Source organism: Xenopus laevis, chromosome 3S, assembly GCF_017654675.1.
Source record: "Xenopus laevis strain J_2021 chromosome 3S, Xenopus_laevis_v10.1, whole genome shotgun sequence".
NCBI classification, from domain to species: Eukaryota; Metazoa; Chordata; class Amphibia; order Anura; family Pipidae; genus Xenopus; species Xenopus laevis.
In genome coordinates, this window is record NC_054376.1 from 49,592,198 (window position 1) to 49,619,528 (window position 27,331).

Sequence of the window (27,331 nt, forward strand, 5' to 3'; positions counted from 1 at the left end):
AAAATTTAATGTATATCTTTATTAAATCTATATTTTAGTCAAAAATGATTACAAATGGAGGAATATTGTAATTTTGGCTGGTTAGTACTCTAAAATTAGATGTCCATTTCTATTCTTGCAAACAGTGAATCACAACGTTATTAGATTATAAAAAGATCTTAGAAATACAGTATCTGTAGCAAAGATATAAACATTTCCCTGTGTTATTTAAAAAGCACGCATTACAGAGAGGACTGATTTACACAGGTGATCAGATGAAATGGGGGGGTACAAACCAGATCCTGTCTATGGCAAGGATGTGTCACAAATGAAATGCTGGGATCCTGATTCTGGATGGTGAGGCTCTGCAGGAGAATGCTTACTCAAGTATGTGCCCAACAGACTAATATAAAGGAGATAATTTGGCAACTTCACTTGTATGAACGACGAGTTAAAATTTATTTTTAGAATTTTCTGGACTATCCTGCCCATTCATATTTACTGGCATGGTTTAGCCACAAGAAATAGTTGACACAGTTTTTGTTTCCATCCACTGCTGTACATAAGTAAGGGGAACCTCCTGGCACATCCATGTTTAATGGAAACCATCTGACATTGGTAGAATGGTGATTATCCAGTAATACAGATATGGGACAGGTATTTTTGTAATTGGATCTCCATACCTAAATCTGCTAAAAAAAAGAATTTAAACATTAAACCCAGTAGGATTGTTTTGCCACCAAATGATTAATTACATGTTAGTTGGGATGATGTGCAAGGTATGGTTTTATTTTTACGGAGAAAAAGGACATTTTTTTTTATAAAGTCAATTATTCAATTAAAATGGAGCGATGACCTTTCTATAATTCTAAAATTTCTGGATCATGGATCCCCTATCCATACCAGTTGATTTCTATTAAAGTCAACAAGAGGCAGCATAAACAGTTGCCATGTTCCACAAGCTTTATCCTCTAGTCTAGATGAATACAGGTGTAAAGTGTATAAAGCACAAAACCAATTTAAATTTTTGTCTAATATTCCATTGTTTGCAGTCTGATTCAGTGTGTGTTCCACTCCTAAAGGAAATGAAAACCTTTAAAATAAAAAAATGTAAAATTAATCTTTTTCATTAACATTATTACTTTTCAGTGCTTTTAAAGTTATTTGTAAAAACAATTGATATTGAAAGCAGCATTGCTTAACTCCTTAACTTTTTAAACAATGTTGCCACAGTGTTGGTTCCCCAGCAAAGACAGGTTTTTTAATCAGCTGCCTTTTCTTACATTGTATCAACAGTCTGAGCCATCGGGGAAGAAATACTGAAATGCTTTCAGTAGCAAAACTTATATGGACAACTTAAAAACCATAGAAAATTTGTAATGAATGTATATTGCAAAATTGCGTGGAATAATGTTTTCTTTTATTATGCAAATTTTTATTTTGGGGTTGCCCTTTAATAATGTAACTTTTTGCTTGCCTGTTAAGTGCCCAAGACATGTGAAGTGACATCTGAAACCAACCGATATATCCTTTATTCTGTTACAACACTTCTTTCCAATGTGCATAGAAGAGGGAAAATAGTATCTAATATAAAATCCCTCAATCTCTAGAAAACTTGCTAAGCGGAGGGTGTGAATTTCTTTTTAACCTATAAAAGCAAGCTAATTGTACTTCGGAAAAAGAAAGACTGATTAAAAAGGTAAGGACAGGATTATCAATTCTATTCTGCAATTACAAAATGCTCTTAACCCTTGAGGCTGTGGGTATCTTGTTTCTTACTGTCCATCTATAACAGTGGAAAAACAGAAGATGTGATTTTGTGGTTTTATCTTTAGACATAAGACGCTACATCTCTCCCTGGTGCCAAGGACTTGGCCATTGAATTACCTGTCAAACTTCTACTCCGAAGAGCTGTTTTTAACCCCAGGGACTTTAAAGGTCACAGACAATAGCAATGCTTTTGGCTTTCTTGTGATTCACCAAGAAACCAGATATCTTTCACTATAAATTTAGCATGTACTTCTGGTTTGATAATCTATATCCATAAGCATAAAGAATAACAGTTGATGAAGCCAGAAGAAGATCAGGTTCTCTTTATGAAAATGAGCATTATTACATTACACAAGTTCTCATTTTACAACTAATCTAGATGTTTCTTTATTTTTCTATGATATCTTATACTGTTCTTCAGTTGTAATATTTTGTAAAGGATCACTGTGTGCCAAAAATGAAATGCCCATTGGAAGGTGTCTGTATTGTTAGATGTCATTCTATGGCAACAAGAGTGTAAACATTGGCTGTTTGTCACAAGAGACAGCTGTGTGTTGGATAAGATGCATGTGCTAATTCACCACAAGGCGAGTAGAATATTGTGCAAACCATTTAGTGCTGATGAAACTGTCTTAAAACATCTATGTAGCATTAGTACATATCTTACAACTAATATTACTAATATTATTATAATTATTAAGACCCTCTATCATTTTCAGGGCACAGTACAAATGGTCTGCAGTTTTTGTGTTCCAACCTGAAAAAGAAGAACTATAAACAAAAGATCATATAATGTACAAGTCTGTACAATCCCATACACTACCCTGCAGTATCAGTAATGCATAGATCATATAGCTCAGTTCTATTTCAAATAAGGCACAGCTGTATAGAAACCTGCTTCCCATTCTATCACATGTGATCTCAAGTTGTATCCTAAAACTTTTAAAATAATATTTGAACAACCAATAAGCTAATAAGGTCAAACCTGTGTCCTTCCTGAAAGTAAATGAAGAATGGGATCTGCAATCCAGAGTAAAACTGGAAGGGTGCAGTTTGCCAAAGTTTGTTTAAGAAAACAATGAAACACCAGACTCAAGGTAGAAATCCCACAAGAAAACAATCTATATCTTAAAATTCGTACAAAAATAACATTGGCATCATTGTTCTTCTTGTTCACTGCTTGTTAGTCCCTCTTCATGGACAACATTGTCCACATGATCCATTATCTAAAATACAAATAAGGCATGGTTACTGACTAATACAGCTCTGAATCCAAACACAAACATTATCCATCAAACAGGAGCAAGTGGTGCTGTTTCTGCAACATAGTTGGTTGATACTTATAAAGTCCCAGGAGGCCCAAGGTGATTGATTTGTGGGCAAATACTTAAAGGAACAGTTCAGTGTAAGAATAAAAACTGGGTAAATAGAGAGGCTGTGCAAAATGAAAAAAGTTTCTAATATAGTTAGTTAGCTAGAAATGTAATGTATAAAGGCTGGAGTGACTGGATGCCTAACATAATAGCCAGAAATCTACTTCCTGCTTTTCAGCTCTCTAACTCTGAGTTAATCAGCAACTTTAAGGGGGGCACATGGGACATATCTGTTCAGCGAGTTTGCAATTGATCCTTGGCATTCAGCTCAGATTCAAATGGAACAGATGACCCATGTGACCCCCTGAAGTCTCTGATTGGTTACTTCCTGGCAACCAATCAGTGGAAACCAAGAGAGCTACAAAGCAGGAAGTAGTGTTCTGGCGATTATGTTAGACATCCAGTCACTCCAGTCTTTATAGATTACATTTTTGGCTAACTAAATTAGAAACATTTTTTATTTTGCACAGGCTATCTATTTACCCAGTTTTTATTTTTATACTGAACAATTCCTTTAAGTGAGCTTAAAGATTCAAGAAACCAGAGAAAAGGGTAATTTTTTTTTTTGGAAAGACCAAGAACTAGTTTCTTATGACTTCTGCTATTGGTCTTGCCCCATTTCTTGGATACATAAAACCAGCCACCCAAATTATACATAATACTAGTCTCAGATATATGCACAATAATATAAATAAATCAATGCAAAAGGCAAAGATTTAGGTGTATGAGTAGTTATGTGTGGATCAGTCATAACTCAAGGGAGAGTTTTGGTATGGAGGTCTGCCTGTAACTGCTCAAAATGCATTTACTGGGCACTTGTCATTAAGCAGTATAACGGAGCCATGAGGGAGAAGCAGACAGGGGCACTTTGTCTGCACATGTTCTAGGTATGAGGGCGGCAGCAGGCAGGAAATAGCATATGTGTCACAGACCCTAAAGACTGTCAGAAGGAACATACAAATAATAATAAATTGCGTGAAATTGTCTGGAGAACTGTGGAACAATGTAATACCTCATAGCCGCCTCCATTCCAAAACTTCTTCATTTCTTTTCTCCTCCAGGCAATGACAGAGCTGGTGAGAAGTGTGCAAGGTACCAAATACAAAAGAGCTGGCTGTCCCATCCTCATCAATGTCAGAACAATGAATGTCACAACCATCCCTACAGCATAAGCTGCACAAATAGATTTCATGTAAGAAAACGTAAATAAGCAAGAAAAAAAATTACATTTTTGCAGGCTTTAATGTAACCTAACTGCTTAACAACCCACAGTTCATATAGAAGTAAAGGTGGATCATACATCATGAGATAAAACAAAACGGGAGTATGATCAGCACATGTCCAAAGAACAATGTGGGCCATATAACAAGCAGGTGCTGAGAAACACTGGGCAACACCAACATAAGCTATGCTATTATAATACATAAAGGATAACAGCAGTCTGGTGTTTTAAGACACGTAAAGCTTACATTTTCCTACCAATGTATATAAGTTGGGCATTTCTTCCGCACCCAAGTCACATCATTTGCATATACCCCCTCCATTTGCCAGCGCCATCAAATTTTCCTAAAACAAATAGCAGCTTTCATCCGGCGGCCATTTTCCCTCTGACACATCATCAGTAACATTGACATCGGCAAACAGGGCATGTATTCTGTAACATTCATACAATGCAGAATGCATCTTTACACAGGCACAACATACTTTGATAAAAAGTTCTGCTGGGGTTGAGCGCTGTAATGGTTAAGCTGAGCTCAGGAGAGGAGGTTAAAAGAAAAAAAAATAGGATCAGACAGCTAGACTTTCTTTTGGAACCAGCAATGCCATCTTTTATTGGCTGTTAGACTGGAGGGTGTGTTAAGTATTCTGAGCTGAGAAGAACTGAGCATGCTCATAAGTCAACAGCCAAAGCAAATTCCTGAGGGAGTAGGCTGAGGCGGTTATAGGAGGAGAAGGATTTCTAAGTGATTAATGGGATGCTGCAGCCTTACGGTGAACCTTTTAAAAACCAGAATGGCAGTTAAAGATTCCAAAGAGGCTGTTCACGGATTAAATTTTTGTGGACGGGTTTACATGTCTTTAAACCCTTTGCATGCTTAGACCTGCTGATCTTGCTGTGCCATGCAGTGTCAAAATATGCTGTCAGAATAGATTAAAAAAACCTGGAAACACAGAATATCCTATACTGGCCCACTGGTCATAGATTCTACGTTGCATAGGAATTAAAAGAAAGTGTGGCCAAAATCTTTATTTCTTTACAGAAATAGGAGAAGCTGAAGCTGGTTAGTACCACTTCATTACCTCACACAAATAATGTATCTGTGCTCTGATTAGGGCTGCTGTGTCACTTATCTATTGTGTGTTTATTATGATGTGTGAAGGGATATCACAGATTAAGAGTAATCACGCTCCCTAAAAGTAAACCCCTCTGGAGAAACAGAGAGCTGCTATTGCTAAATCACCAACAGTAGTGGCTATCTGGTAATCAGTCTCCACAGAATAGAAATATGTAAGCAGTGCATAACATACCAATAGTGCAACAAATGTAATAGACCATGGAAGAAGTTGATCGTACATCAAACCTTCGGCAATATGCTACCAACAGACCTGGAAAAAGCATACAGAGGACACAGAGTTTATTGGTTTGTAATATTTCATTATAATACACAAAAGCCATGAATATCTTGTAAAATATATCCTTATAAACAGTGACTAGTGATGTCATCATTTATAAACTGTGAGTAGTGATGTAATTTTTGTCACATAACTGACTAAAACTTGTGTATTATAATAAATAATTGGATTGTTGGAAAATATGAGGATATTAGAAGTAACCTCAGAGTTCCATGGAACTCCTCTGTGACTTATAATATCCTTATATTTTACAATAGAGGGTACTTTATTCACTATATTATTCCAGGCCTAACATAAGGTATTTTACGGCAATGTCTTTTTTGATAATGAGAGCACAACCTACATAAAATCAGTGTTGGACTGGCCCATCGAGATACCAAGAAAACTCCTGGTGGTCCCAGGTGTCAGTGGGCCCTCCTGCTTCTAACCATTTAGCCTATTTCATGGTCATTCTCTATTTCGTTATGGGGGGAAATGCTTAATAATGGAAGAATATAGTAAGTAGATATAAAAGACTAGGAGAATTAAGAGGTAGAGTGTGGAGAGAATTATACCCCATGGATGGAAAAAGTCTGAATCTGAAAATCCGGCATCTCAGACCTGCCGAGTTTGTATATAAGTCAATGGGAGAGGTCCCAAAGGTATCCTGATTCAAAGATTTCGTGGTTTTGGGTAAAAATCAGAAAAATTCTTATGTTTAGAATTTTCATATGATTTTCAGGTTTTTTCGAGGTTTTTCCCGAACTGGAATTTTTCAGGAAAATGTATTGAAAAATAAGGGGAAATAACCTGTGCGGATTTGTTCGGAATATATTTCAGAAAATAATGAGATAAATTTGTATTTTGATAAATAACCCCCTTCATGTAACAGCAAAGAAGGAGATTAGTTGCCAGCGAGAAATCTGTACTACTTATAGGTGAAAATACATTTGCATTCGTGTCAATGTGAATCTATGGTGGTAAACATATGGATTATGTAACTGCTGATTCACATGTTTTACCACCGGTAATTTACACGGACACCACTGCTAAGTGCATTCAGCTTGCTGATATACATCAGGCCAAAAAATGTCTTGTGCCATATCTACCTAAGAGCTCTTACATGGGCATTTCAACCCACAGGGGAATGCAGGAAGAAACACAGCCCATTCTTCTGGATTGCCTTGTACTCAATCAGGCACATATAAGTGCTCAATGCAAGTGGAATACAATTTAATAAGCACAGTGTGAACAATAAAATAAGCTCATCAAACAGAATATATAGGTCACCACAGTTAGACATTATGTAACAGCAGTGAAAAAAGGAAATAAAGATAAAAAACAAAATAAAAATAATTATTAAGATACCTACCAGGCACAATAATATCCCCAAATCCTAGCAATGAAAAAGACATTTGACATAATGTATTTGCAGAGAACTCCAGCCTAGGGACCCTAATGACCACAGGTAACTGAAAAACAATTAGAATTAATAAACACACAAAACGAATGCAACAGTCTGTCTTTGCAGGAAGGATAGCGCATTCAGTGTACAGATCTAGACAATCATTTGCACAGGACAAAAATGTAAATAAAAAGAGCAAATACACCATTAACACATGCACAAATAAGTAATTGAGAATTTTGAGGACATAAGGGCAATGATGCACTGGATGTTTTTGTCACCTGTACAAAATTGACTTTGATGTTGGTGACAAAACAGAGTCTTAAAATATCTTTGTATTGGAGCAAATTAGAACCCCAGCTGGTAAAATGTACTTGTGTGAAAAACATGAGACATTTTTGTGTGATTGCACAGTTAACTGGTGTAGGCTTAAGTGCCAACAACATAACATACAAGTGTTCTCTCCCTAAAGGATGTCTTTGAATGTAAATGCACTGAAAATCTATGCAGACATGGAGACATCATCAGTGCAAAACATTTAATCCTAACATGAATATACCATACAAGAGAATAGTGGGGAGTTATCCAACCAAAAAGCTACAAATCACAGAATGGACAAAATGCCCAAAATACTTCACAATAAAACAAAATTATAACACTTACTTTTTCATTTGTGGAATATGGTTCATCAGGAACTTCCAAATAGGTGTCGCCATTCTAAATACAAGTAAAAAAAACATTTTATTATAAACCTAAGCGGGCGAACTCATTTTTAATCATGATAATCATGACAATAAAAGACATAGCAGATAGATATATAACACTCTATCTATATATAAATATATAGAAAGCACGACTCTTAAATATTAGGGATGCACCGAATTCACTATTTTGGATTCGGCCAAACCTCCGAATCCTTTGCGAAAGATTTGACCGAATACCGAACTGAATCCTAATTTGCATATGCAAATTAGGGGTGGGAAGGGGAAAATATTTTTAACTTCCTTGTTTTGTGACAAAAAGTCACACGATTTCCCTCCCCATCCGTAATTTGCATATGCCTATTAAGGTTCATATTCGGTTCAGCCGGGCAGAAGGATTCAGCCGAATCCGAATCCCGAACCGAATCCTGGAAAGCACAGCTCTCACAGGATTTGTGATTGTGGTGTTAGACCATTCTCATGTTGAGAAATTCTGTTAGTGCTGTGCTATTTTTGATGATTGTGTTGAGCTTAAAGTAAAAAAAAATACCCAGGTAATGACAGTTGTTGGTGCTTGCCCTTTATACTATGGTGAATTTATTAGTAAACATAAATTGCACAAGTTTACCTTTTTAGCATCTCCAGAGGGGCCTGAAGCAACTTCAACCATAATGCTTTCTCCATTCTGAGTATAAACAATGCAAAGAAAGGAGTCATAAGCAATTACAGACAAAACTACAAATATAAAGCCCATAAGCTAAAAGGAACTACAAATCCCAAAATTCCACAACAGCTTTCAACTTCTTAAAACTGCCTACAGGTGATGTTCCCATCATGTCGTGGGATCATGCGTTTGATGTGCTAGCTATATAAACCAACAGGTTGCAGATCAGAAATGCCCAACCTGCAACCCTTAACATGTTGTTGATCTACAACTCAAATGCATTCCACCTGCAGCTGAAGGATTGAATCAAATCTTGGATTTTTAGCCGACTTCAAATACGAATTATTTTAGGTTTATTTTTCTACTAGTCTAATTTGACCGAACTACAAGACAATTCTATATTTCAAAAATATAACAACAGTTTGTTCACTTACAGATTATACAGTATGTGTATACCTACCTTTGTGAAGAATGGCGTTATGAAAACAAAAAACACATCATACAATAGCAGGAGGCCAAGCAATATAACACATGCCTATAAGAAAACAAAGGACAAGGTAAAATAAATGTTTTGTGGATATGATCCTCAGAACGTACTAGGCATACATTTCAGCATCATATATAAAACAAGCATAAAACAATGGCTCTGTTGGTATCTTAAAACAATTACAACCACTGAAAAAATTATTTTACAAAACTACAGAATTCTTTATTTTACTTACTGAAAGTAAGCAACAGGGTTTCTTTCAATTTTAAGAAATTACTATCACAGGTTTGCTGGCCACAAACTTATCACCTACCACAGCCTTTCTATTGTGTTATAATTATCTAAAAATAATGGCACAAAGAATGATGTGTGTTTTTATAGATCTGTGACACTATAAACTCCTAGGCTAAGGTCACACAATACGAATTCTCTGCAGGCTGAGGCATGGCGCAGTTCTGCACCAAATGCAAGATCTTGTGTTTCAGTGCCAAAATCCACCGCATCTGCCTGCACCCGAGCGGAGGTAATGATTCTGAGTGCAGGCAGCATAACAGCAGATCCGTGTCTTGTGGCCCTGGGCCCAAGTGTCCTTTGTATATATGTATTACTAGTCAACTCAAAATTGTCCACAGCTACTTTTGCCACTCGATATTATGGTTTACATACCATTATTCAAACTAACTTTCCCTACATGCTCAATTGCTCACTGTTGCTACTCTCCTCTCCCAGTTTCCAATGGTGTGACGTGTGGGTCTGTTTTTGTAGACCCGTGCCAAACCCGTACCCGCCTGCCTGCCTCTATGCCAAGCCGAACCTGCTTTCCTGTGTTCTTTCCCCCATCAAGTTAAACCTGCTCTGATTTAATAGTCGCATAACCAAATGACTGCTTAAAATTGAACATCTACTTCTAAAAGGTGCCCACAGGCTGCCTGTATGGTCGAGACATGAAGAATATTCCAAACAAGTCCCAGCAACTTTTCTGGTATTCCGTGGGTGCCTACCCTGCTGCAAGACTTCAGTATCATATTCATTAATTTTAACCCCATTCATTTAAAGGAGAAGCAATCCCAAAAGTTAAAAAACCCTACCCCCCTACCCTACACAGACCCCCCGCCCTCCAGCCAGTGTTACCCTGGGCAAATTTCTCTAACTTTTTACTTACCCCTCAGTGCAAATTCAGGCATTGGAGTTCACGGGCGCCATCTTCAGCCGCTTTGATAATCCTTGGAATGAGACCGCTGCTTCAGCATTTTCGTGAGTTTCGGCGCATGTGCAGTTGTCGCGGAACCGAAAATTGCTCCAACTGCGCATGCACCTATCCGCCGGTCTCATTTCGAAGGTTGCCGAAGAGAAGAAGATGGCACCCATGAACTACGCTGGACAGAATCTGCAAGGAGGGGTAAGTAAAGACTATGGGGCATTTGCGCAGGATAACACTTAGGCTGGGGGGAGGAGGGAGGGGAATCTTTGTAGGGTGGGGGGTAGGGTTTTTTAGCTTTTGTGTTTGCTTTTCCTTTAATTACTTAATTTCAAACAGGACTGCCCTTCAGGCATTCAGTTAAATAATTTTTAAGAGTAATATTGTTATGTGTTTATGTGCATACATGTTTTGTGAAAGTCAATAGCCAATAATAAAATTGTTTAAGAAAGCGAGGCTATCACAAATAAATCTTACCTTAAAATTTGGCATTCTTAAAGTCTTAATGAAGTTAAGGCAAAAAGCAACTCCCAATATATCCTGCAATATCCATATCCATCTAGTTAAAAAAAACAACTTTTATTACATTACATTCAGTATTAACTTCCTAAGAGCTATACCATGTAAACATTTAATCTGCTATTAAAGGCAAGCCTTTCACATTTAGCTTCCTTACTGCTTATTTTATTCTAAAGTAATAATGTAGTATATAATTTCTCCACATATAAAAACATTTCAACAAGTTTAGTATGAATTTGATCTCAATAGCTAAAGCCACATGATAATATTCTACAAAAGACTAGAGCAGCTGGTCCATCATTACATTGGCTATTTATAGGACCATGTGAATAGTGTCACAAGTTTCAAGTGTTGTTCCATTTCTGTTATCACGTACCTATCTTCATTCCTGAATACCACCCAAGTCACAGACACAGCTATGCAGAAAGCAGCCAGAAAGAAAAGCCTCACTTCAGCGCTTTTATTGCAACATGAAATTCTGTTCAAATGCAAAAAGAGACATTTTGATTTTGATATTCAAAGTAAATCTAAACAAACCTGCAGATCGATTTAACAGATTCACTCTGCTTGATAACAGATCTAAACAACTGCCATAGAGGCTATAAATAAACAGAAAGGCTTTCAATTACATAATTTATTTGGCTTGTATTATTTTATACAAGCAGTTATCATGTACATTAGGCTCTTATAACAAGGGCTACACTGACATTTTCTTCCTCTGTACTCCTAAAAATAAAGCCTTTCGTGTTGAAACCTGATTTTATTGTACAGGTATGGGGTGTTGCTTATTCAAAATTATCAAAATTAAAGACCATCTCCCATATTAAGTTCATACAAAGCAAATAATTTTAATAGGTATGAATGATTTCCTTTTTCTCTGTCATATTAAACCAGTACCAGCAATTCTAAACCAGTACCAGTACCTAAGCTGCAGAAATCCAACTTGCAAAACCTATAGGGTTTATTTAATGTTTAAAATGATTTTTAGCAGACTTAAGATATGGTGATCCAAATTATGGAAAGTTCCTTATCCTTATCCCCAGGTCCAGAGCATTCTGATTAATAAATACTTTTGCCTGGTCATTGTTTGATCAGCTGATTTTATTTGAGCTAGAACACAAAGACTATAAAAGTCTTTCCTATAATTTTCATCATGTTTTCATATAGATGCTAAATACTGCAAATAGCAAACCTGGCATACATTATGATAAACATACATGAAGATTTTATTTCTTACTATTGTTCTATGAACATACCTGCATTTTCCATATGGGATGTTATGTATTATTGCAGAAAGGCAGTTGAACATGCTTGTCGCGGAGGCCAAGCAAAAGACAGCGATGATAACATACACTGCAAAGAGAAATTTGATGTAAACAAATTAACAAGAATGTGGAATCATAACACTTGGTCAGGGCCATATAGTGACAATGATAATATTGCAAAAAATAAAAATTTACCAACAAAACATCCCAACTGCTATTGTGTAAATGTTATGCAGTGATCAGAGACGTAGCACGATTTCCTGAAACTGAATGATAAATGTGTACCTGTTTAACATGGTCTAAGAGAAGTGGCCAATTGTTGTTACGCTTGAACTCACAATTTCCCATATTAACAATCTCTTTGTATCAGAAACCGTGTATCATTACTATATCTACAGTTAAAAAGACAGTGGCCCATCAACAGTCACACCTTGTTTTTCTATGCAGAATAAAGTTTTTCAGACAGCAAAAATCTTAAAACAATCAACTCACAATATGTATATAAAAAAAAATAATAAAGAAAGAGTTATGTTTCCTGGTAATTAAACTATTATATATATGGGGAAGGCATAAAAAGTCACAGCCATTTTTTTCATAATGGAGCATATGCCTCTTTCAGCAATAAAAGTGTAGTTTTGTTAATGGACAAACATGAATGAGTATCTTAGTAGGAGAGCAACAAAATTCTACACTAAATGTCTGGTAATGCACAGAAATCATGTTCCACAATAAAAAAATGTTTGCAGAAACTTCTTACCTAACCATTTATAAAAGAAGTACAGCAGCAGCAACATGACACAGCATATCACAACAAACAAAATGACCGTAAGGGGAGTAAAAGTCACATTGTCGTCCTTCTTTTTTCTTCCTTCGCTTTCAGTGCCGGCAGGCAATGGCCTCAGGTCTTCTCTAAAACAACAAGAAGAGAGAAATTAACTATAAGATTTCACAGCTGAGAAACTAGAGCCCTAACATCCACCAAGGATAAGCCAATTGAAGTAGGCTATACACATACCAATAAAACTCTACAAAACAAAAGTTTGACACGATTTTCAGTATGTTTATGGAGGCTTGATAGTCTCAACTGATACATATATGGACTATACTGTATATATCCAATGGTTTGTAGATCACACCAGTTTAAAAACATAAACTGCAGATACACTGGCAGATGAAGACGTGAAGAGGAGCCATATAATCTCTTCAATGCCTGCTGAAAGCCCAAATGAGCTGAACAACAAAAATGTAGCAGTACTATGCATGGTCCCTAACACATTAACTGCCAGTCAGTATCAGTAAGACGTTGTGAGTATTTGACCTGTGTCTGTTGGATACCATTTGTGATTAGGTTATAGTACATTCCGATTATCTTTTTGATAATCTTTTATATTTCAAATAAGCTTACAATATTATTTACATTTTAGCATTCCACTATTTTAGTGCATTCATTTGTGAATGTGGAACTAACATTCTATAATTGGTTTTTTTAACGGTTTTTATTTTGCATTTTAAATACACAAACAGTTTAGAGTAAGTTAAGGAAAGAATAGTCTGATGCACATATACATGTACATAGCTAGTAGATCATTAATGTAGAAGCTCATAAGACAAATTCAGCTATGACTGCAACAGTCCATACATGTTCATACATCACCCTTTATATTATGTGTAATTTCATATTGGTTGTCTATGTCAACTATAGGATGAATATCTAGCCAGGGGGACCACACTTTCTTGAATTTCCCTGGGCAGCCCCGAGATTCGTAGTTTAGACTAATGGAGGGAGAATTTTTAGGTTGGTCCAGTGTTCCACTTTAGGCAATATCTTTCCAATCCATTTCATCAAAATTATTTTCTATGCATAGAATAAGAGAACCCATGCCAAGGATCTGGTGGGAAGAGATCAACCACTAAGCCCAGCAGACATACCTCTGGGGTGCACACATTGGGACAAGCTAGGTTATTTTCTATGTATTTGACCCCTCTCTCCAGTATAATTGTAGTGGTGGACATTCCCATAGAACATTCTATACGTGTACCATGTTACTGTTACTTCTGGGGATCTGGTTATGGTTGCTGATCCCTCTTAGAATAAAGAAAAACATGTTTTTCTTTTTTACTTGCACTTTAAATAAAGCCCTTCAAAACGCTATGTATAATGTTCACACGTTTCCAAAAATTACAAGTATGCAATGCTATCATCCACATAAATATATGTTACACATAACTAGGGTTTATTTTTTTCAGAAAAGTAAAAAAATATGTGAGGGGGGGGCACAGACTGTTTTCATAAATCATTTCTTCTCTGAATATTTGCTTTAATACATGAGCTGCCGCTACCAAGTCATGGTAGCCATATTAGCCATTTTTAAATTGATTTCCTCAACAGAGGATACTCTATGGGGGGGTTATCTGTGAGTTATACACATGTAGTTTATATAATCTACATAAAACAAGCAGAGGAAGCAGATTTAATTGAAGTATCTGGCATATAAGAGACACGGTTGAATCAATAAAAGGAGATGGATACTAGACCTTGCATCCCACACTGTGCAACTACTTAAATAAAGTCTGGAAAATATGGGGTAAACTGAAGGTAAGTGGAGGCAAAGCATGGGGCCAAAACATCATTTGTATAGGGATTGTGTCATCCAAGATATGAGACCTATGCCCCTGGATGATGTAGGTCTCTAAAAAAATATTGCATAAAAAAGATCACTACTTCACTACATCTAAAGAAACCAGTTTTATAAAAATATACTTTTTAGTAGTACGTGCCATTGGGTAATCCTACATTACCATTGCCATTTTAAGTACTAAGGGTCACCCCATTGGGATCATATGATTCATGGTGCACACAAACAAACCAATGGCACACACACCTGTTAGGTCTCATCAGTCAATTACAGCAAAGTTCTGTCTTTTCATCCCACACTTCTTAAAGGACTTGTTCACCTTCAAACATGTTTCAGTCCAGATAGTTTCAGATTGTTCACCAGAAATAAAGACTTTTTCAAATTACTTTCTATAAGTGATCTTTTCTCTAATATTGAAGTGTAAAGTCTTGTTTTTCACCTTCTAAAGCAGCTCTGGGAAGGGGGGGAGTCGCCGACTCTGTTCTAAATTGATACATTTAGTTGATACATTTATCTTTGGCAGTGCCGCTCCACACCTACCAGGTGCCCCAGGTAACCTGGCCGGTCGCATCGCCCAATAGGCGCACCAAAAAGGACACGTGCGCATCAAAACAGAAGCAAACGTACATCAGACTGAAACACTAGAGCAGGGGTGCCCAAACTTTTTGCAACGAGGGCCAGATTTGGTGAGGTGAAAATGTGTGGGGGCCGACCATTCAGCTCGACATTCTTTGAACCATTAATATTAAACTACAGGAATCGAGTAACCGTAGCAGTAATATTTGGGCACATTAGTGAAATGATCTGCCACTTGGTCTATACTGCTGTCTGTGTGCTGAAGGTGTTAGTAATAGACAAGTACTGGAACGTAGTGACGCCATACTTCTTTAGTTTATTGTATTGGCACGTCCGTACGTCTATTGACACCTTCAGCCCTAAAGAAGTATGCGAAAACAGAGTGTCTCTATGTTCCAGTACGTGTTTATTGCTAACAACTTCAGCACACAGGCAGCAGTATAGACCAAATGACATTTCACTAATGTGCCTTAATATTACTGCTATGGGATTCCTGATCGCACTGTGCTGAGGGGCCTCATTATTATTAATTTCATGATGGAGGATGGAGATGCCTGCACTAGAGAAATGAACACTAAACTTACATTTTAGGAATACGGTAAAAATAAAAGATGGAAAGCAATTAAAACAAGTATTGTTATCTGTAAATAACTGACTATAGACTATAGACTACTTAATATGACGATCTGTCTGTTGTTAAGTATTAATTGTGGGGGTATAGTTTTCCTTTAAGGCTTGTCCAGAAGGGACTGTTTCTTGGCTTGTGAAGGCATGGGTGAAGACATAAGGAGCGGAGTTTGGTGCAGAGATGCATACTTGCCCATTTCAGCTGTGAAATCTGCTCTGTGTCTGCACCTGCGCTGAAGTAGTGGCTCCAGGAGCAGATGTAGGCTGAGAAATAACCCCGTTATTACTAGCACTAGCTGAGTCAACAGTATTTAAACTTTCATAAAATCATAACTTACAGCTCTGAGAGTCCACTCCAGTAACCACCGAGTGCTACAGTGAATACAGATATAAGAAAGATGAGCAACATGCTGAAATCGAATTTTGGTAATACAGGGGAGTACAGAGTAACTCTTACACTGCTCCCTAGGCTCTGTAAAAAAAAACAAAAGAACAAAAATGGGTACTTGGTTAAAAAATAAAAATACTCATCCTGACTAACATAGCTGTTTATTGAAAATATATTTAATTTTTATAAAGCCAGCAGTATAGCCAGCATTCAGAATGTAATTTTATACAGAAAAGAGAGAGTGTCTAACGTCTGAAAGTCAGGTACTTAAAATGAAAAGAAATTAAGAAAACTTACCGGTTTCATATCTTTGACATCTCTATACCTAATGTAGGCAATTGGGATTGTCAGGCTTTTATAATCACTTCTGTTGTCCGCTAGAAAAGGCTGTGGGGAGAGTAATGTACAGTGCCTCTTTAAATCTAATGAGGTGGCTTTCTAACAGACGATACACAATGCTTAAAGTTACATGCCTAACTCTTGTAGTACTAACAAACATACACACAATATCCATGCATGCTTTCCAGGAACTACCTTAATTCCTCAACCTACAAAGTTTTGCATCTCTGCGTAATGTTTATAATAATAGGTCAATAAGAGAGTAATCTTTCCATATGAAATTTAAACCAGTATAGAGCAGCGGCAAAAGCTCATTATTATAACATTTTATCTGGACAATTAAAGGAGAACTAAACACTAAAAATTAATGTGGCTAAAAATGCCAAATTTTATATACTGAACTTATTGTGCCAGCCTAAAGTTTTAGTTTCTCAATAACAGCAATAATCCAGGACTTCAAACTTGTCACAGGGGGTCACCATCTTGGAAAGTGACACTCACACGCTCAGTGGGCTCTGAGCAGCTGTTGAGAAGCTAAGTTTAGGGGTTGACACAAATTATCAAGCATAAAATGAGGTTGGTCTGTAACATAAACTGATGCTACAGGGCTGATTATTTAATTCTGATACTAGTTGCACTGATTTATGTGCTGCAATGTAGTAATTATCTGTATTAATTACTAATCAGCCTTATATTGTGACATTTATATTCTATGTATACTGTGAGTTTGTCACTAAGCTCAGTAAGTGACAGCAGCACAGAGCATGTGCAGTGAATCAGCAGAAAAGAAGATGGTGAGCTACTGGGGCATCTTTGAAGGCACAGATCTTTACTGCTAAAGGGTTGTGGTTGCCTTGGGCTGGTACAGAATCACAAAACATGATGTACAACATTTATAGCTACTTCTTTAGTTAAAAAGTCTCAGGGCTATATCACACTAGGCATGTTCTATACGCAGGGGGAAGAAAATGCTGATCATGTCCATTCTGCCACAGCATCAGCAGATTTCGGGTTTCAGTGTCAAAATCTGCAATGTCTGTCCGCTGATAGGCCAATTCTATGTGCACTTCGATGTCATGGCAGAATGAGTGGGTCAACATATATACAATGATGCTTAGTGTGACATAGCTCTAAAGCCCCTAGCATATAGGGCGATTTTTGCTAAAAAAAAGATCTGCATGGGCTTTGTTCACTTGTCATTCACTAGTAGAAGTAAAATAAGAAGAGGGTGTTTTGTTCTCAGCTAGTCTGCTAGGACAACAGCAGCAGACAAAACACCCCCTGTGTTAGGTGCCTAAAGTGCCTAAAAGTTGAAGTGACCTTTATAGTCAATGCTTTTTGCAACTGCAAAAAGTCTTTCAACATCTGAAGTGGGGATGTACTAATGTGTACAAAATGTAAATGAGCTAATTTCTGGGTGACACTCAAATCTACCACGTAACTAATGTGCCTACTTATATATAGGCCAGACTTGTAATTTAATGGAATGTAAAACAAAACAAGATGTAAAACTTACCAGTCCTTCTTTACTGGCAACAAGAAGTATTTTAGCTCCACCAAGCTGAGCAGTGGCAGCTTTGGCTAGTATCGAGCAGTTTCCAAACAAAACTACAACTGCCTTATCCTTTAAACGTGACAGAGGAACTTCTGCAGCAGTGCACAATGAAAGGGAGCTCAGGTCCTCCAGTTCATAGTAGGTCTAAATATATAAACAAAAGGTTTTGCTCACAGAAACTTAAAAAATGTAAGATATAAGATAAAAATAACTTTGCACTTGAAGGGGAACTTTTACAAAAACTAAAATGTAATATAAGCTTCATCTCATGGAAATATGAAACATTCTAATATAATTAATACAAATTAGTAAAAAGTTACTCTTCAATATCTCCCTCTCAGTATCCTGTCTCTCTCAATAATATTTTGATTGACAGATCAGTCTAACACACCTTTTAGAGACTTAACTGACTCCAGCACAAACCAAATCTAACAAAATAACAGACTCATAAATCTTCCATGTAGAGGTACAGGATTTCTGTCAAAGCTGGTTATTTTGAATGAGTGAGCACTAAAAAAAGAATGCAACAAATTTATTTTTAATTGATCATATTTAGAAAGAGGTTTTTTCTAGCTCATTTACTCAAACTATAGAAATGATGTCGGAAACAATGACTTTGAGGTCCAGCGTGGTCACATTTTAAGTGCCTTTGCAAAGGCATGGTTACTATTCATATGGTACATACAATTACATAATTTACTGAATTGTACAGCTATTGTAACTATAGAAGTTACAGGCACCTATGATTACGTATCCATTGATACAAAACGCGTTAGGACAGTTTGACTTTTAATAGAATGGAATAAACTTCTTTTTACCTCACTGGCTGGCTGCAGGAGTGCGTGCGCTTTCTTTTGATGTGATTAACTTTTCAATTGGCCTTCAATTTTTATTTTTTTTATAGTTTGTCAAGTTCTAGAAGGTCAGAAACTTGACAAACTGATGCCCTGAAAAGGCAGCATCCTGTGATTGTGCCATGTTGAAAGACACCAAGCTCAGTTTGACCCATTCAACTGCCAGATTGTTGATGGGGACTGCATGCCTATGTGTTTAATTATACTTCTGGGTCAGCAATGGGTATGCCTTAAATAGCCAAGTGCATTAATAACAAGGGGTTGTCCAGAAACTTTTAAACATACAGAGTTATTACAAATTAATTTATAAACTACTAAAACACTAAAAGAATATTAAAAAGCAATGAAGAAATCAAATTAGTAAACAACAAGCTTATAAATATAAAAAAATATATTTAAAGGGCATTCCCTGTAAAAATAAAAAATGATGCTACAAATGCTTTTTGTTTTTTTCCCAGTGCTGACCTTTACAAAGGATTAGGATTTTACTATGTACTATGTACTATGCAGTAAAACCCAAAATATAACTTTCCACCACCCCAGTATCAAACTATAGGGTGGTACATGTCTCATTTTGGAAATCTACAAACAGACAAAAAGGATAATACAGCATAACACATGGTTATATGAATGAACAGAAATTGAATAGAGTAGTGGCCCCCGGGTGCTAAGACGTAAGGCTGAAAACTGCTAGCCAAAAACATGGAAGCCAGCAGTCCGTCACTGCCTGCCTTTGTCCAGCCTCATTATCAGTACCCTGTATTACAGATAAGTACTGTTCTCACTGGAGGGGATACAGAAATGAAAGTCAAATCAAATAAAAAAATCAGTATGTGATAGCAACAAAAATATGTAAAAATAGTAGTCTCTTCTAGAAAAAGTCACAATGTCAACTGTGACCCACAGGAAGCACCTTTAACTCACAGAATTGATATAGGATGCTGGAAGTGGTGTCCAGGTAGAATTGTATGTTATACAATAATCCTTTTCAGAGGGAGGATCCTGATCTCCAATTGCATGTAAAATGCCTTGGTTTGCATGTACCTAAAAAAGCAAACAGAAATTTGTCAGACCTGCCACAGAACAAATAGTCTAATACATCTGTAAACTGGTTTGTTCTTAACAAGTTTTTTTTAAAGGGACAATTATACCTACAGTATGACATAGTCTGTTTTCTACCCGACGTATTACAGCTGGCACAGAGCTGATCATGCCACCTTACACTGATTAAAATGGAAACTACCTAACAATACCAGTGGTGCTTCCCTTTCAACTTAAAGCCCCATTGTCAATGGAAGGTGGCAGTGCCTTTTTCAGCTCTTATCCAACATATCAAAGTATGGATAAAACACCTCATGTCCCACAGCTTACTTCTTTTGCACCATCAAGGCATTCATTATTGGCATGGCTAGCACGAACACTTACTTAATGCTGCGAGAATGCCTAAATACTTCTAAAAGTTTAGCATGAAGATCAAATGGACTGGGATTTGGAGACAGACATTATTTTCTCTCTCTTGTTCACCTTTAACTTTTAGTATGGCGTAGAGAGTGATATTCTGAGACAATTTGCAATTGATTTTAATTTTTTATTATTTGTTGTTTTTGAGTTATTTAGCTTTTTATTCAGCAGCTCTCCAGTTTGCAATTGCAGCAATCTGGTTGCTAGAGTCCAAATTCCCCTAGCAACCATGCATTCATTTGAATAAGAGACTGGAATTTGAATAGTAGAGGGTCAGAATTGAAAGAGGAGTAATAAAAATTAGCATCAACAATACTTTTGTAGCTTTAAAGAGTGTTTGTGTTTTAGATGGGGTCAGTGACCCCCATTTGAAAGCTGGAAAGAGTCAGAAGAAGGTGGCAAATAATTCAAAAACTAAAGGCCAATGGAAAAGTTGCTTAGACTTAGCCATTCTATAACATACTAAAAGTTAACTTAAAGGTGAACCACCCCTTTAATAAATAAGAGCTCAGTCATTTGCTCACTCAAACCCAACTCTCTCTGTTTTTACTAATATGCAGTTGCATTCTCTGAGCAGCTGGCAACATTGAATTCACCATAAGCATTTATTATCTGATCCATTTTAAATCTCCTGAGAGATTTAGAAGAGATAGGATAGGTAATGTTCTGATACATGTAAACAGTGCTGATGTCACAGGTCTATAAACTGTGCCCAATAAGTTTATTAACCTATCCTCTTTTAAAAGTATTTAAAAAAAAAAGTCATAAATACCTATTACTTGGTTTACCCGCTAACTTGATGATTGTTGCTGATAAACATACAGATTAACAACTCATGTTCAGGAGCCAGGCCAGGGTGCAAAGTGCACAAAAACAAGAATATCTTGACAAAGATTGTTAACATCAGTCCCTGTTCCAGTAATGCTTAAAATCTAAGGTCCCAATCACTTTTAGATGGATAAGAATTTTATAACTTACCTTATGTTTTTGGAAAATGCCCATTGACTGAATATTAAAATATATTGCATGAAATTCTATTCTTGTTTATTTTGCTATTTGCTAAATTTCTTAAGTGAAAAGTAGTTCAAAACTGCTGTAGTAAACATTTGGGGACATTTTTCGACACTGACCAAATTTGCAACCCATTGCAACAATTTCATTGTTCCGCCAGCAGCTGTCTGAATAAAACGAATTACTGAATGTTTGCTATGGGTTATTGCCCAGTAGTGATAAATGAGCCCCACTGTGTTAAAAAAAAAAAATGGACAGTTACCTTTTATTTCACAAATTGTAAAATGTAGGAACAAAGATAATAGTAAATGTGGTATGAGCAAAGGTTGGACACTCTAATTAGTTTTGACCACAAATCATAGATGGTAAATGCCTTTTGTATCCAGCTGAGAGTCGTCTCACTTCTGGTTTTAAGGAATTTGCCCTTGGAGATCCATTTGAATTCCAAGATCTTTTTGGGCTGTTTTGTATGTTTAAGATATTCCCATAGATTTAAAATGATGTTTAATTCAGGGAGCTGTGAGGACCATTCCAAAACCTTTAGCTTTATTTTCTTCAAGTAGCTCATGGTGGCTTTTGGGGAATGTATAGTATCACTATCTCATTGTAGGATCCATCCCCTCTCCAGCTTCAGATGCCACACAGGTAGTTCTGGACGGAGAATCAAAATAGGCCCTGGCATTTCAGGTACACACAGGCCCAAACAGCCCCACCAGCCCACTAAATACTGACTTTCTATGGCACCTTATAGCAGCCCCTCTGGCATTTGCCAGAACCCACAGATTGCCAGTCCGGACCTGCACACAGGACCAAATAATAATTGATCCCTCTCCATAAACCTTGGCGATTGTGGCAAAGAGCAGATTTTTGTCTGGCTTGTCTAGATGCTGTTTTCCCTACTTCGGACATTAACATTTGTGATGAGGTTGCAAGTATAGTTTGCTCCTGATGACTTTTTTCCATACAGATCATGTTTATACAAGCAACGCTGCAGTGTGGAACAGTTCAATATGTGTCAGCCAGACCTTCCAGTAGGTCCTTTGCAGTCATATGAAGGTTTGCCTTTGCCTTTCTGGCCAGCATACAAGCAGTTATCTCTTAAAGGAAAAGTATACCCCCAAAATGATTACTTAAGCAGCAACTGATAGTTTATATCAAATTACGTGGCATATTAAAGACTCTTACCAAACTGTAGTAGCCCTTTTACATCTTTTCCCTTGAGCCACCATTTTATGATTTCTCTGTGTTGCCTCCTGACCAGAAATACTGCAGCTCTAACTGTAACAGGAAGAATTGTTGGAGTAAAAGACAGAACTTTGTCTTTGTTAATTGGCTCTTGTGACCTAACATGTATGGTTTGTTTGTGTGCACTGTGAATTGTAGGATCCAAGGGGGGGGGCCCTTATTTTTTAAAATGGCAATTTTCTATTTATGATAACCCAATGGCACATACTACTAAAAAGTATATTATTATGAAAATGGTTTATTTACATGAAGCAGGGTTTTACATATGAGCTGTTTTATGCAATATATTTTTTATAGACATACATTGTTTGGGGGTATAGTTTTCCATGCCTTGACTTCCACAGTTTCCTTTAAAGGAGAAGGAAACCTAGTCGGCGCAAAAACCCTCCCCCCCTCCCGTGTGTTGCCCACCCTCCCTCCTCCCCCCTGGCCTTCCCGTCCCGCTGGGCAAATGCCCCTAACTTGTTACTTACCTTTCTGCGCAGGTCTGGTCTATGGAGTTCACCAACGCCATCTTCTTCCTGCTTTGACCGGCGCATGCGCAGTAGGAGCATTTCGCCGGTACGATCTACTGCGCATGCGCCAAAAGTCACGAAGACTAAAATGCCCTAAAATGCCGGGGGAGGGTTTTTGCGCACTAGGTTTCCTTCTCCTTTAACTGCTATTTCTTGATGACTTATGGACAGTGGAAAATGCAAGCTATAAGCGTTTTGCAAACGTTTTAAAGCCTTTCCCTGCTTTGCAGGCATCACCTTCATTTCAGATCCTCACTCAGTTGCCAGCTCCTAAGGGCCATGACAGATGGTATATCTTGTCTCCGTACAATACATGACAGTCTGCATCCATTAATATCGCTGCATGTTTAAGACTTTACATGCGGCAATCACGGGCATCCATTTCTGCATGATTACCCGAGATCAGCGCATGTAAAGTGTTTTACATGTGAAAATTCCAGTGGATGCCCCCCAATTCCCCTGTAGCCTTACAAGTCCTGATTTATAGACGCTCAGTTGCAAACATAAGAAAATCATTTCCATTGGCACTGCCAACAGACCATTTTTTCACACAATAAATACACTAAAATGAGTTATAATGTTCCACACCTACCACATATGATGTACATTATTAATGTTCATTACTGTAACAATGACATGTTGCTAATGAGCCCATTATAAATACTTATAATGAGAACAGCTTTTGGCCATAAGATCACTAAAAATACACTGAATCTGGTGCTTATCTGCAAGCATATAGGACCTTCCAAAGTGGCTACCCAACAGATATCTGGCCAAAAATCAGCAGGTTTAATTTTTGAACCAATGTGGTCCTCTCCCAGAGAGCTCCAATTCCAGGTCGTTGTAATCTGATTGTTTGGTCCTGGGGCAAATAATTGCCAACCTTTAGTGGTGATATCGGGGGAATAATCAGCTCATTTGCCAAATGAGCGGATCTTATAATGTATAATGGCAGATTTATGAAAGTGTGGTATCACAGAAAAACTCACCCACTTTCTTTTCATTCCTATAATCCAGTGGGATTTTTAGATGCATATTTATCAAATTGCACTAATTTAACTCTAATTTAAAGGGGTACACTTTTTTCAGTTCAGTTGTTTTCAGATTGTTCCCCAATTAAAGATTTTTTTCAATTACTTTCCATTATTTATATTTTACTGTTTTTCCAAAATCTAAGTTTAAAGTTGAATGTTCATGTCTCTGGTGTTTGAGTCTGGCAGCTCAGTAATTCAGGTGCAGACTCTAAACTGTCACAATTTTGCAACATTTAGTTGAAACATTTCTCAGCAGCATCTCTGGAGTATTAGCAACTATTGTATCAATTGTAACAGCTGCCTGTAATGAAACCTAGAGATTCTGGGACAAAGATAAGAAATGTATCAACTAAATGTTTCTATTTAGATCAGTGTACAGGGTCGGCAACCCCCCCCCAGCTGCTTCAGAAGGTGAAAAATTACACTTTACACATCAATATTAGAAAAACGGTGACACATAGAAAATAGAAAGTAATTGGAAAAAGTTGTTATTTCTGGTGATCTATCTGAAAACAAGTAGTTGTTTGAAGGTGAACAACCCCTTTAAAAACGCACTGATAATATACGGCTAAAAATAGCATAGGAATGAATAGAAAGTGGGTCTTTCTGAGGTGAGTTCTTATTTCCCACTTTGATAAATCTGCCCCTAACTTTTGGTCGATATTAAGGGAAAGTCCACATTGTATGGCTGGCGGCATACAATCTCCCCAAACGCCTTCCCTGACTCTGCGCCGGCTTAAAATGAAAAAACTCCGGCGCTAATCACACACGGCGGTTCGTTTTCCGAAGTGGCCAGAAGTTGCCTCACGAGGAAACTTCGGGCGACTTCCGAAAACGATAGGCCGCGTGTGATTAGCGCCGCCATTTTTTCATTTTAGGCGGCGCAGAGTCAGGGAAGGCGTCTGGGGAGATTGTATGCTGCGGGAAGCTGATTATTCCCCCAATATAACCACTAAAGGTTGCCGATTATTTGCCCCAGGACCAAACAATCAGAATCTCCCCAAAACGCCCAGTGTGGCCTGACCCTAAGGGCAGAGACACATGCGAAGATTTGGGGAGATTAATCACCCGGCGACAAATTGCCTCTTCTTCGGGCGACTAATCTCCCCGAACTGCCTTCCCGCCGGCTAGAGTCTAAATCGCCGACGAGGTGGCACTCAGAGCGATTTGTTTTCCAAAGTCGCCCGAAGTTGCCTCATGAGAAAACTTTGGGCGCCATCGGAATACGAAGTACTCTGAGTGCCGTCCTGAAGGCGATTTAGAGTTTAGCCAGCGGGAAGGCAGTTTGGGGAGATTAGTCGCCCGAAGAATAGGCAATTTGTCGCAGGGAGACTAAATCTCCCCAAATCTTCACGTGTGTCTCTGCCCTAAGAAGCAGGAGAATGTTACCCTACTGTCCCTGAAACTAGAGACAGCTGCCAACTACAGTACAGTAGTAAAACAATATTAACAACATAAAGACAAACCTATATAGGAGACTAAAAAAAAAATCGCTATTCAGCTGTTTTAAAACAAACGTCTGCTCGGTTGCCTAGGGTTACTAGACATTGGCAAACGCAGCAATTTTAATTAGATTTTCCATATAGGCTTCTCCTGTTACCGTCTGGCAATCTGTGGGTTCTAACAAATGTAAGTTGCCATAGACAGGCACTATTTAGTGGGCTGGTGAGGTGCTGTTTGGGCCTCTGTGTATCTGAAATGCCAGGGCCTATTCTGAATCTCAGTCCAGACCTGGTTACCGTACATCAAATAGTGTAATCTACGAAGAGTTCCACTGCCCATCCCAAACAGCCGCCCAGTCCCATTACCTGAGGCCAGTGCAGCAGCAGCAGCTGTAGAGTGAGGCCCAGCAGGACGGACGAGCCCATTGTCCCGCAGCGCAGCTGTCAACTTAAACCAGGAACCGGGTCACGGATACATGTAAATAACACGTACAGTCCGTGTCTCGAAAGAACGGCCCTACAAATAGGTAGTGGCTGCCTCTTAATACTTGTCCGGCGCTTTTCACCATGGAGCCCGAAGGCCAAGCAAACGCCGAGGCGGATTACACCTTGTAAATCGTTGCCGCAGGCAGAGAATGAAAAGTGGTAATGAATGCCCCCCGGATTCTGCTACACACTGGTCGCGTCTGGATAGCAACAAGTGATGCTTGATAGGAGAAACTGTAGAGGCGCGCATGCGCATTGATTGTACAAAACAAAATCACTTCCTGCTCTCTGCACGATACAACGCATGCGCGGGAATGTATTGGAATTTGTGTGTGTGTTGTGTGTGTGTGTGTGTGTGTGTGTGTGTGCTGTCAGCGCCTTTAACTATTTGTAGCCGTAGAACTTGCTATTCCTTTGGATTGGCAGACATTTTGTACTTTCTCTCCCACTTTAGGGGAGAAGGCACTGGAAGGCACTAAATTTACCCAGGGCATAGGGAGGAACCAGACATTCTTGGACTAAACTGCCAGTAACAGCCCTGATAAATACTAGTCTTCACCTATTACATTATTGTCCCAGCCCCTATATTTCATCATCCCCAAGGTCGGATTTACATAGTGGGCATCCCTAGGCCCACTACCGTTGTCGCCCCTGTCCCCTCTAGGGGACAGGAGCAATGGGGATTGGCGCACTGGAAATTTAAAAAATAATTGTATCTCCAGAGCATCCCCAGTTTTTGAACCAATGTGGGTGTGGTTGGGCAGCATGCCGTCCCCCTAAAATCCTGCTGCCCTAGGCCCAGGCCTAGCCCTAGGTGGCCTTTCCACAAATCTGGGCCTGATCATCCCACCCCCTCAAAGATGTCTCTGTCCTAACAGAAAACAAAGAAAAGTGGCAACCCTAGCTCTAAAAATAAAAAATAAATTATTTTACATAATATAGAGACATATATCATAAACATAATTTATGAGTAAAAATTCAACTAATTCTGAAAGCTTTTCTCCTAAGGCACCAAATCTGTATATAGTTTTAAGTTTGTGTGTTTCATTTTATTCATACAGTGCACGACATGTTTCGAGCCAACTAGCTCTTCCTCAGGTGCTTATACAAATATAAGCACCTGAGGAAGAGCTAGTTGGCTCGAAACATGTCGTGCACTGTATGAATAAAATGAATCACTGAACTACT

General features: G+C 38.0%; 1 protein-coding gene across 1 annotated transcript; it reads right to left on the reverse strand.

Moving 5' to 3' along the window:
• sppl2a.S (signal peptide peptidase like 2A S homeolog) lies at nt 1-26,389 on the reverse strand. The gene is made up of 16 exons (XM_018255401.2): nt 26,024-26,389; nt 19,874-19,993; nt 18,057-18,239; nt 16,499-16,588; nt 16,152-16,285; nt 12,732-12,883; nt 11,966-12,062; nt 11,086-11,187; nt 10,668-10,749; nt 8,966-9,040; nt 8,470-8,526; nt 7,804-7,857; nt 7,108-7,207; nt 5,652-5,729; nt 4,135-4,295; nt 1-2,975 (listed from the first exon to the last, which is right to left on the reverse strand). The coding sequence occupies exons 1-16, from the start codon at nt 26,081-26,083 to the stop codon at nt 2,907-2,909; spliced, it is 1,614 nt and encodes a 537-aa protein (XP_018110890.1). The 5' UTR covers nt 26,084-26,389; the 3' UTR covers nt 1-2,906.
• Nucleotides 26,390-27,331: the final 942 nt, after the last annotated feature.

Excerpts from the sequence above, each read along its gene's own strand:
- sppl2a.S (XM_018255401.2), bottom strand. The coding sequence starts at position 26,083 with ATGGGCTCGTCCGTCCTGCTGGGCCTCACTCTACAGCTGCTGCTGCTG. Across the intron at positions 12,063-12,731 it reads CTTCTTTTATAAATGGTTAG|TGTATGTTATCATCGCTGTC; the intron begins GTAAGAAGTTTC and ends TTCTCTTTGCAG. Across the intron at positions 11,188-11,965 it reads ATCCCATATGGAAAATGCAG|AATTTCATGTTGCAATAAAA; the intron begins GTATGTTCATAG and ends GCATTTGAACAG.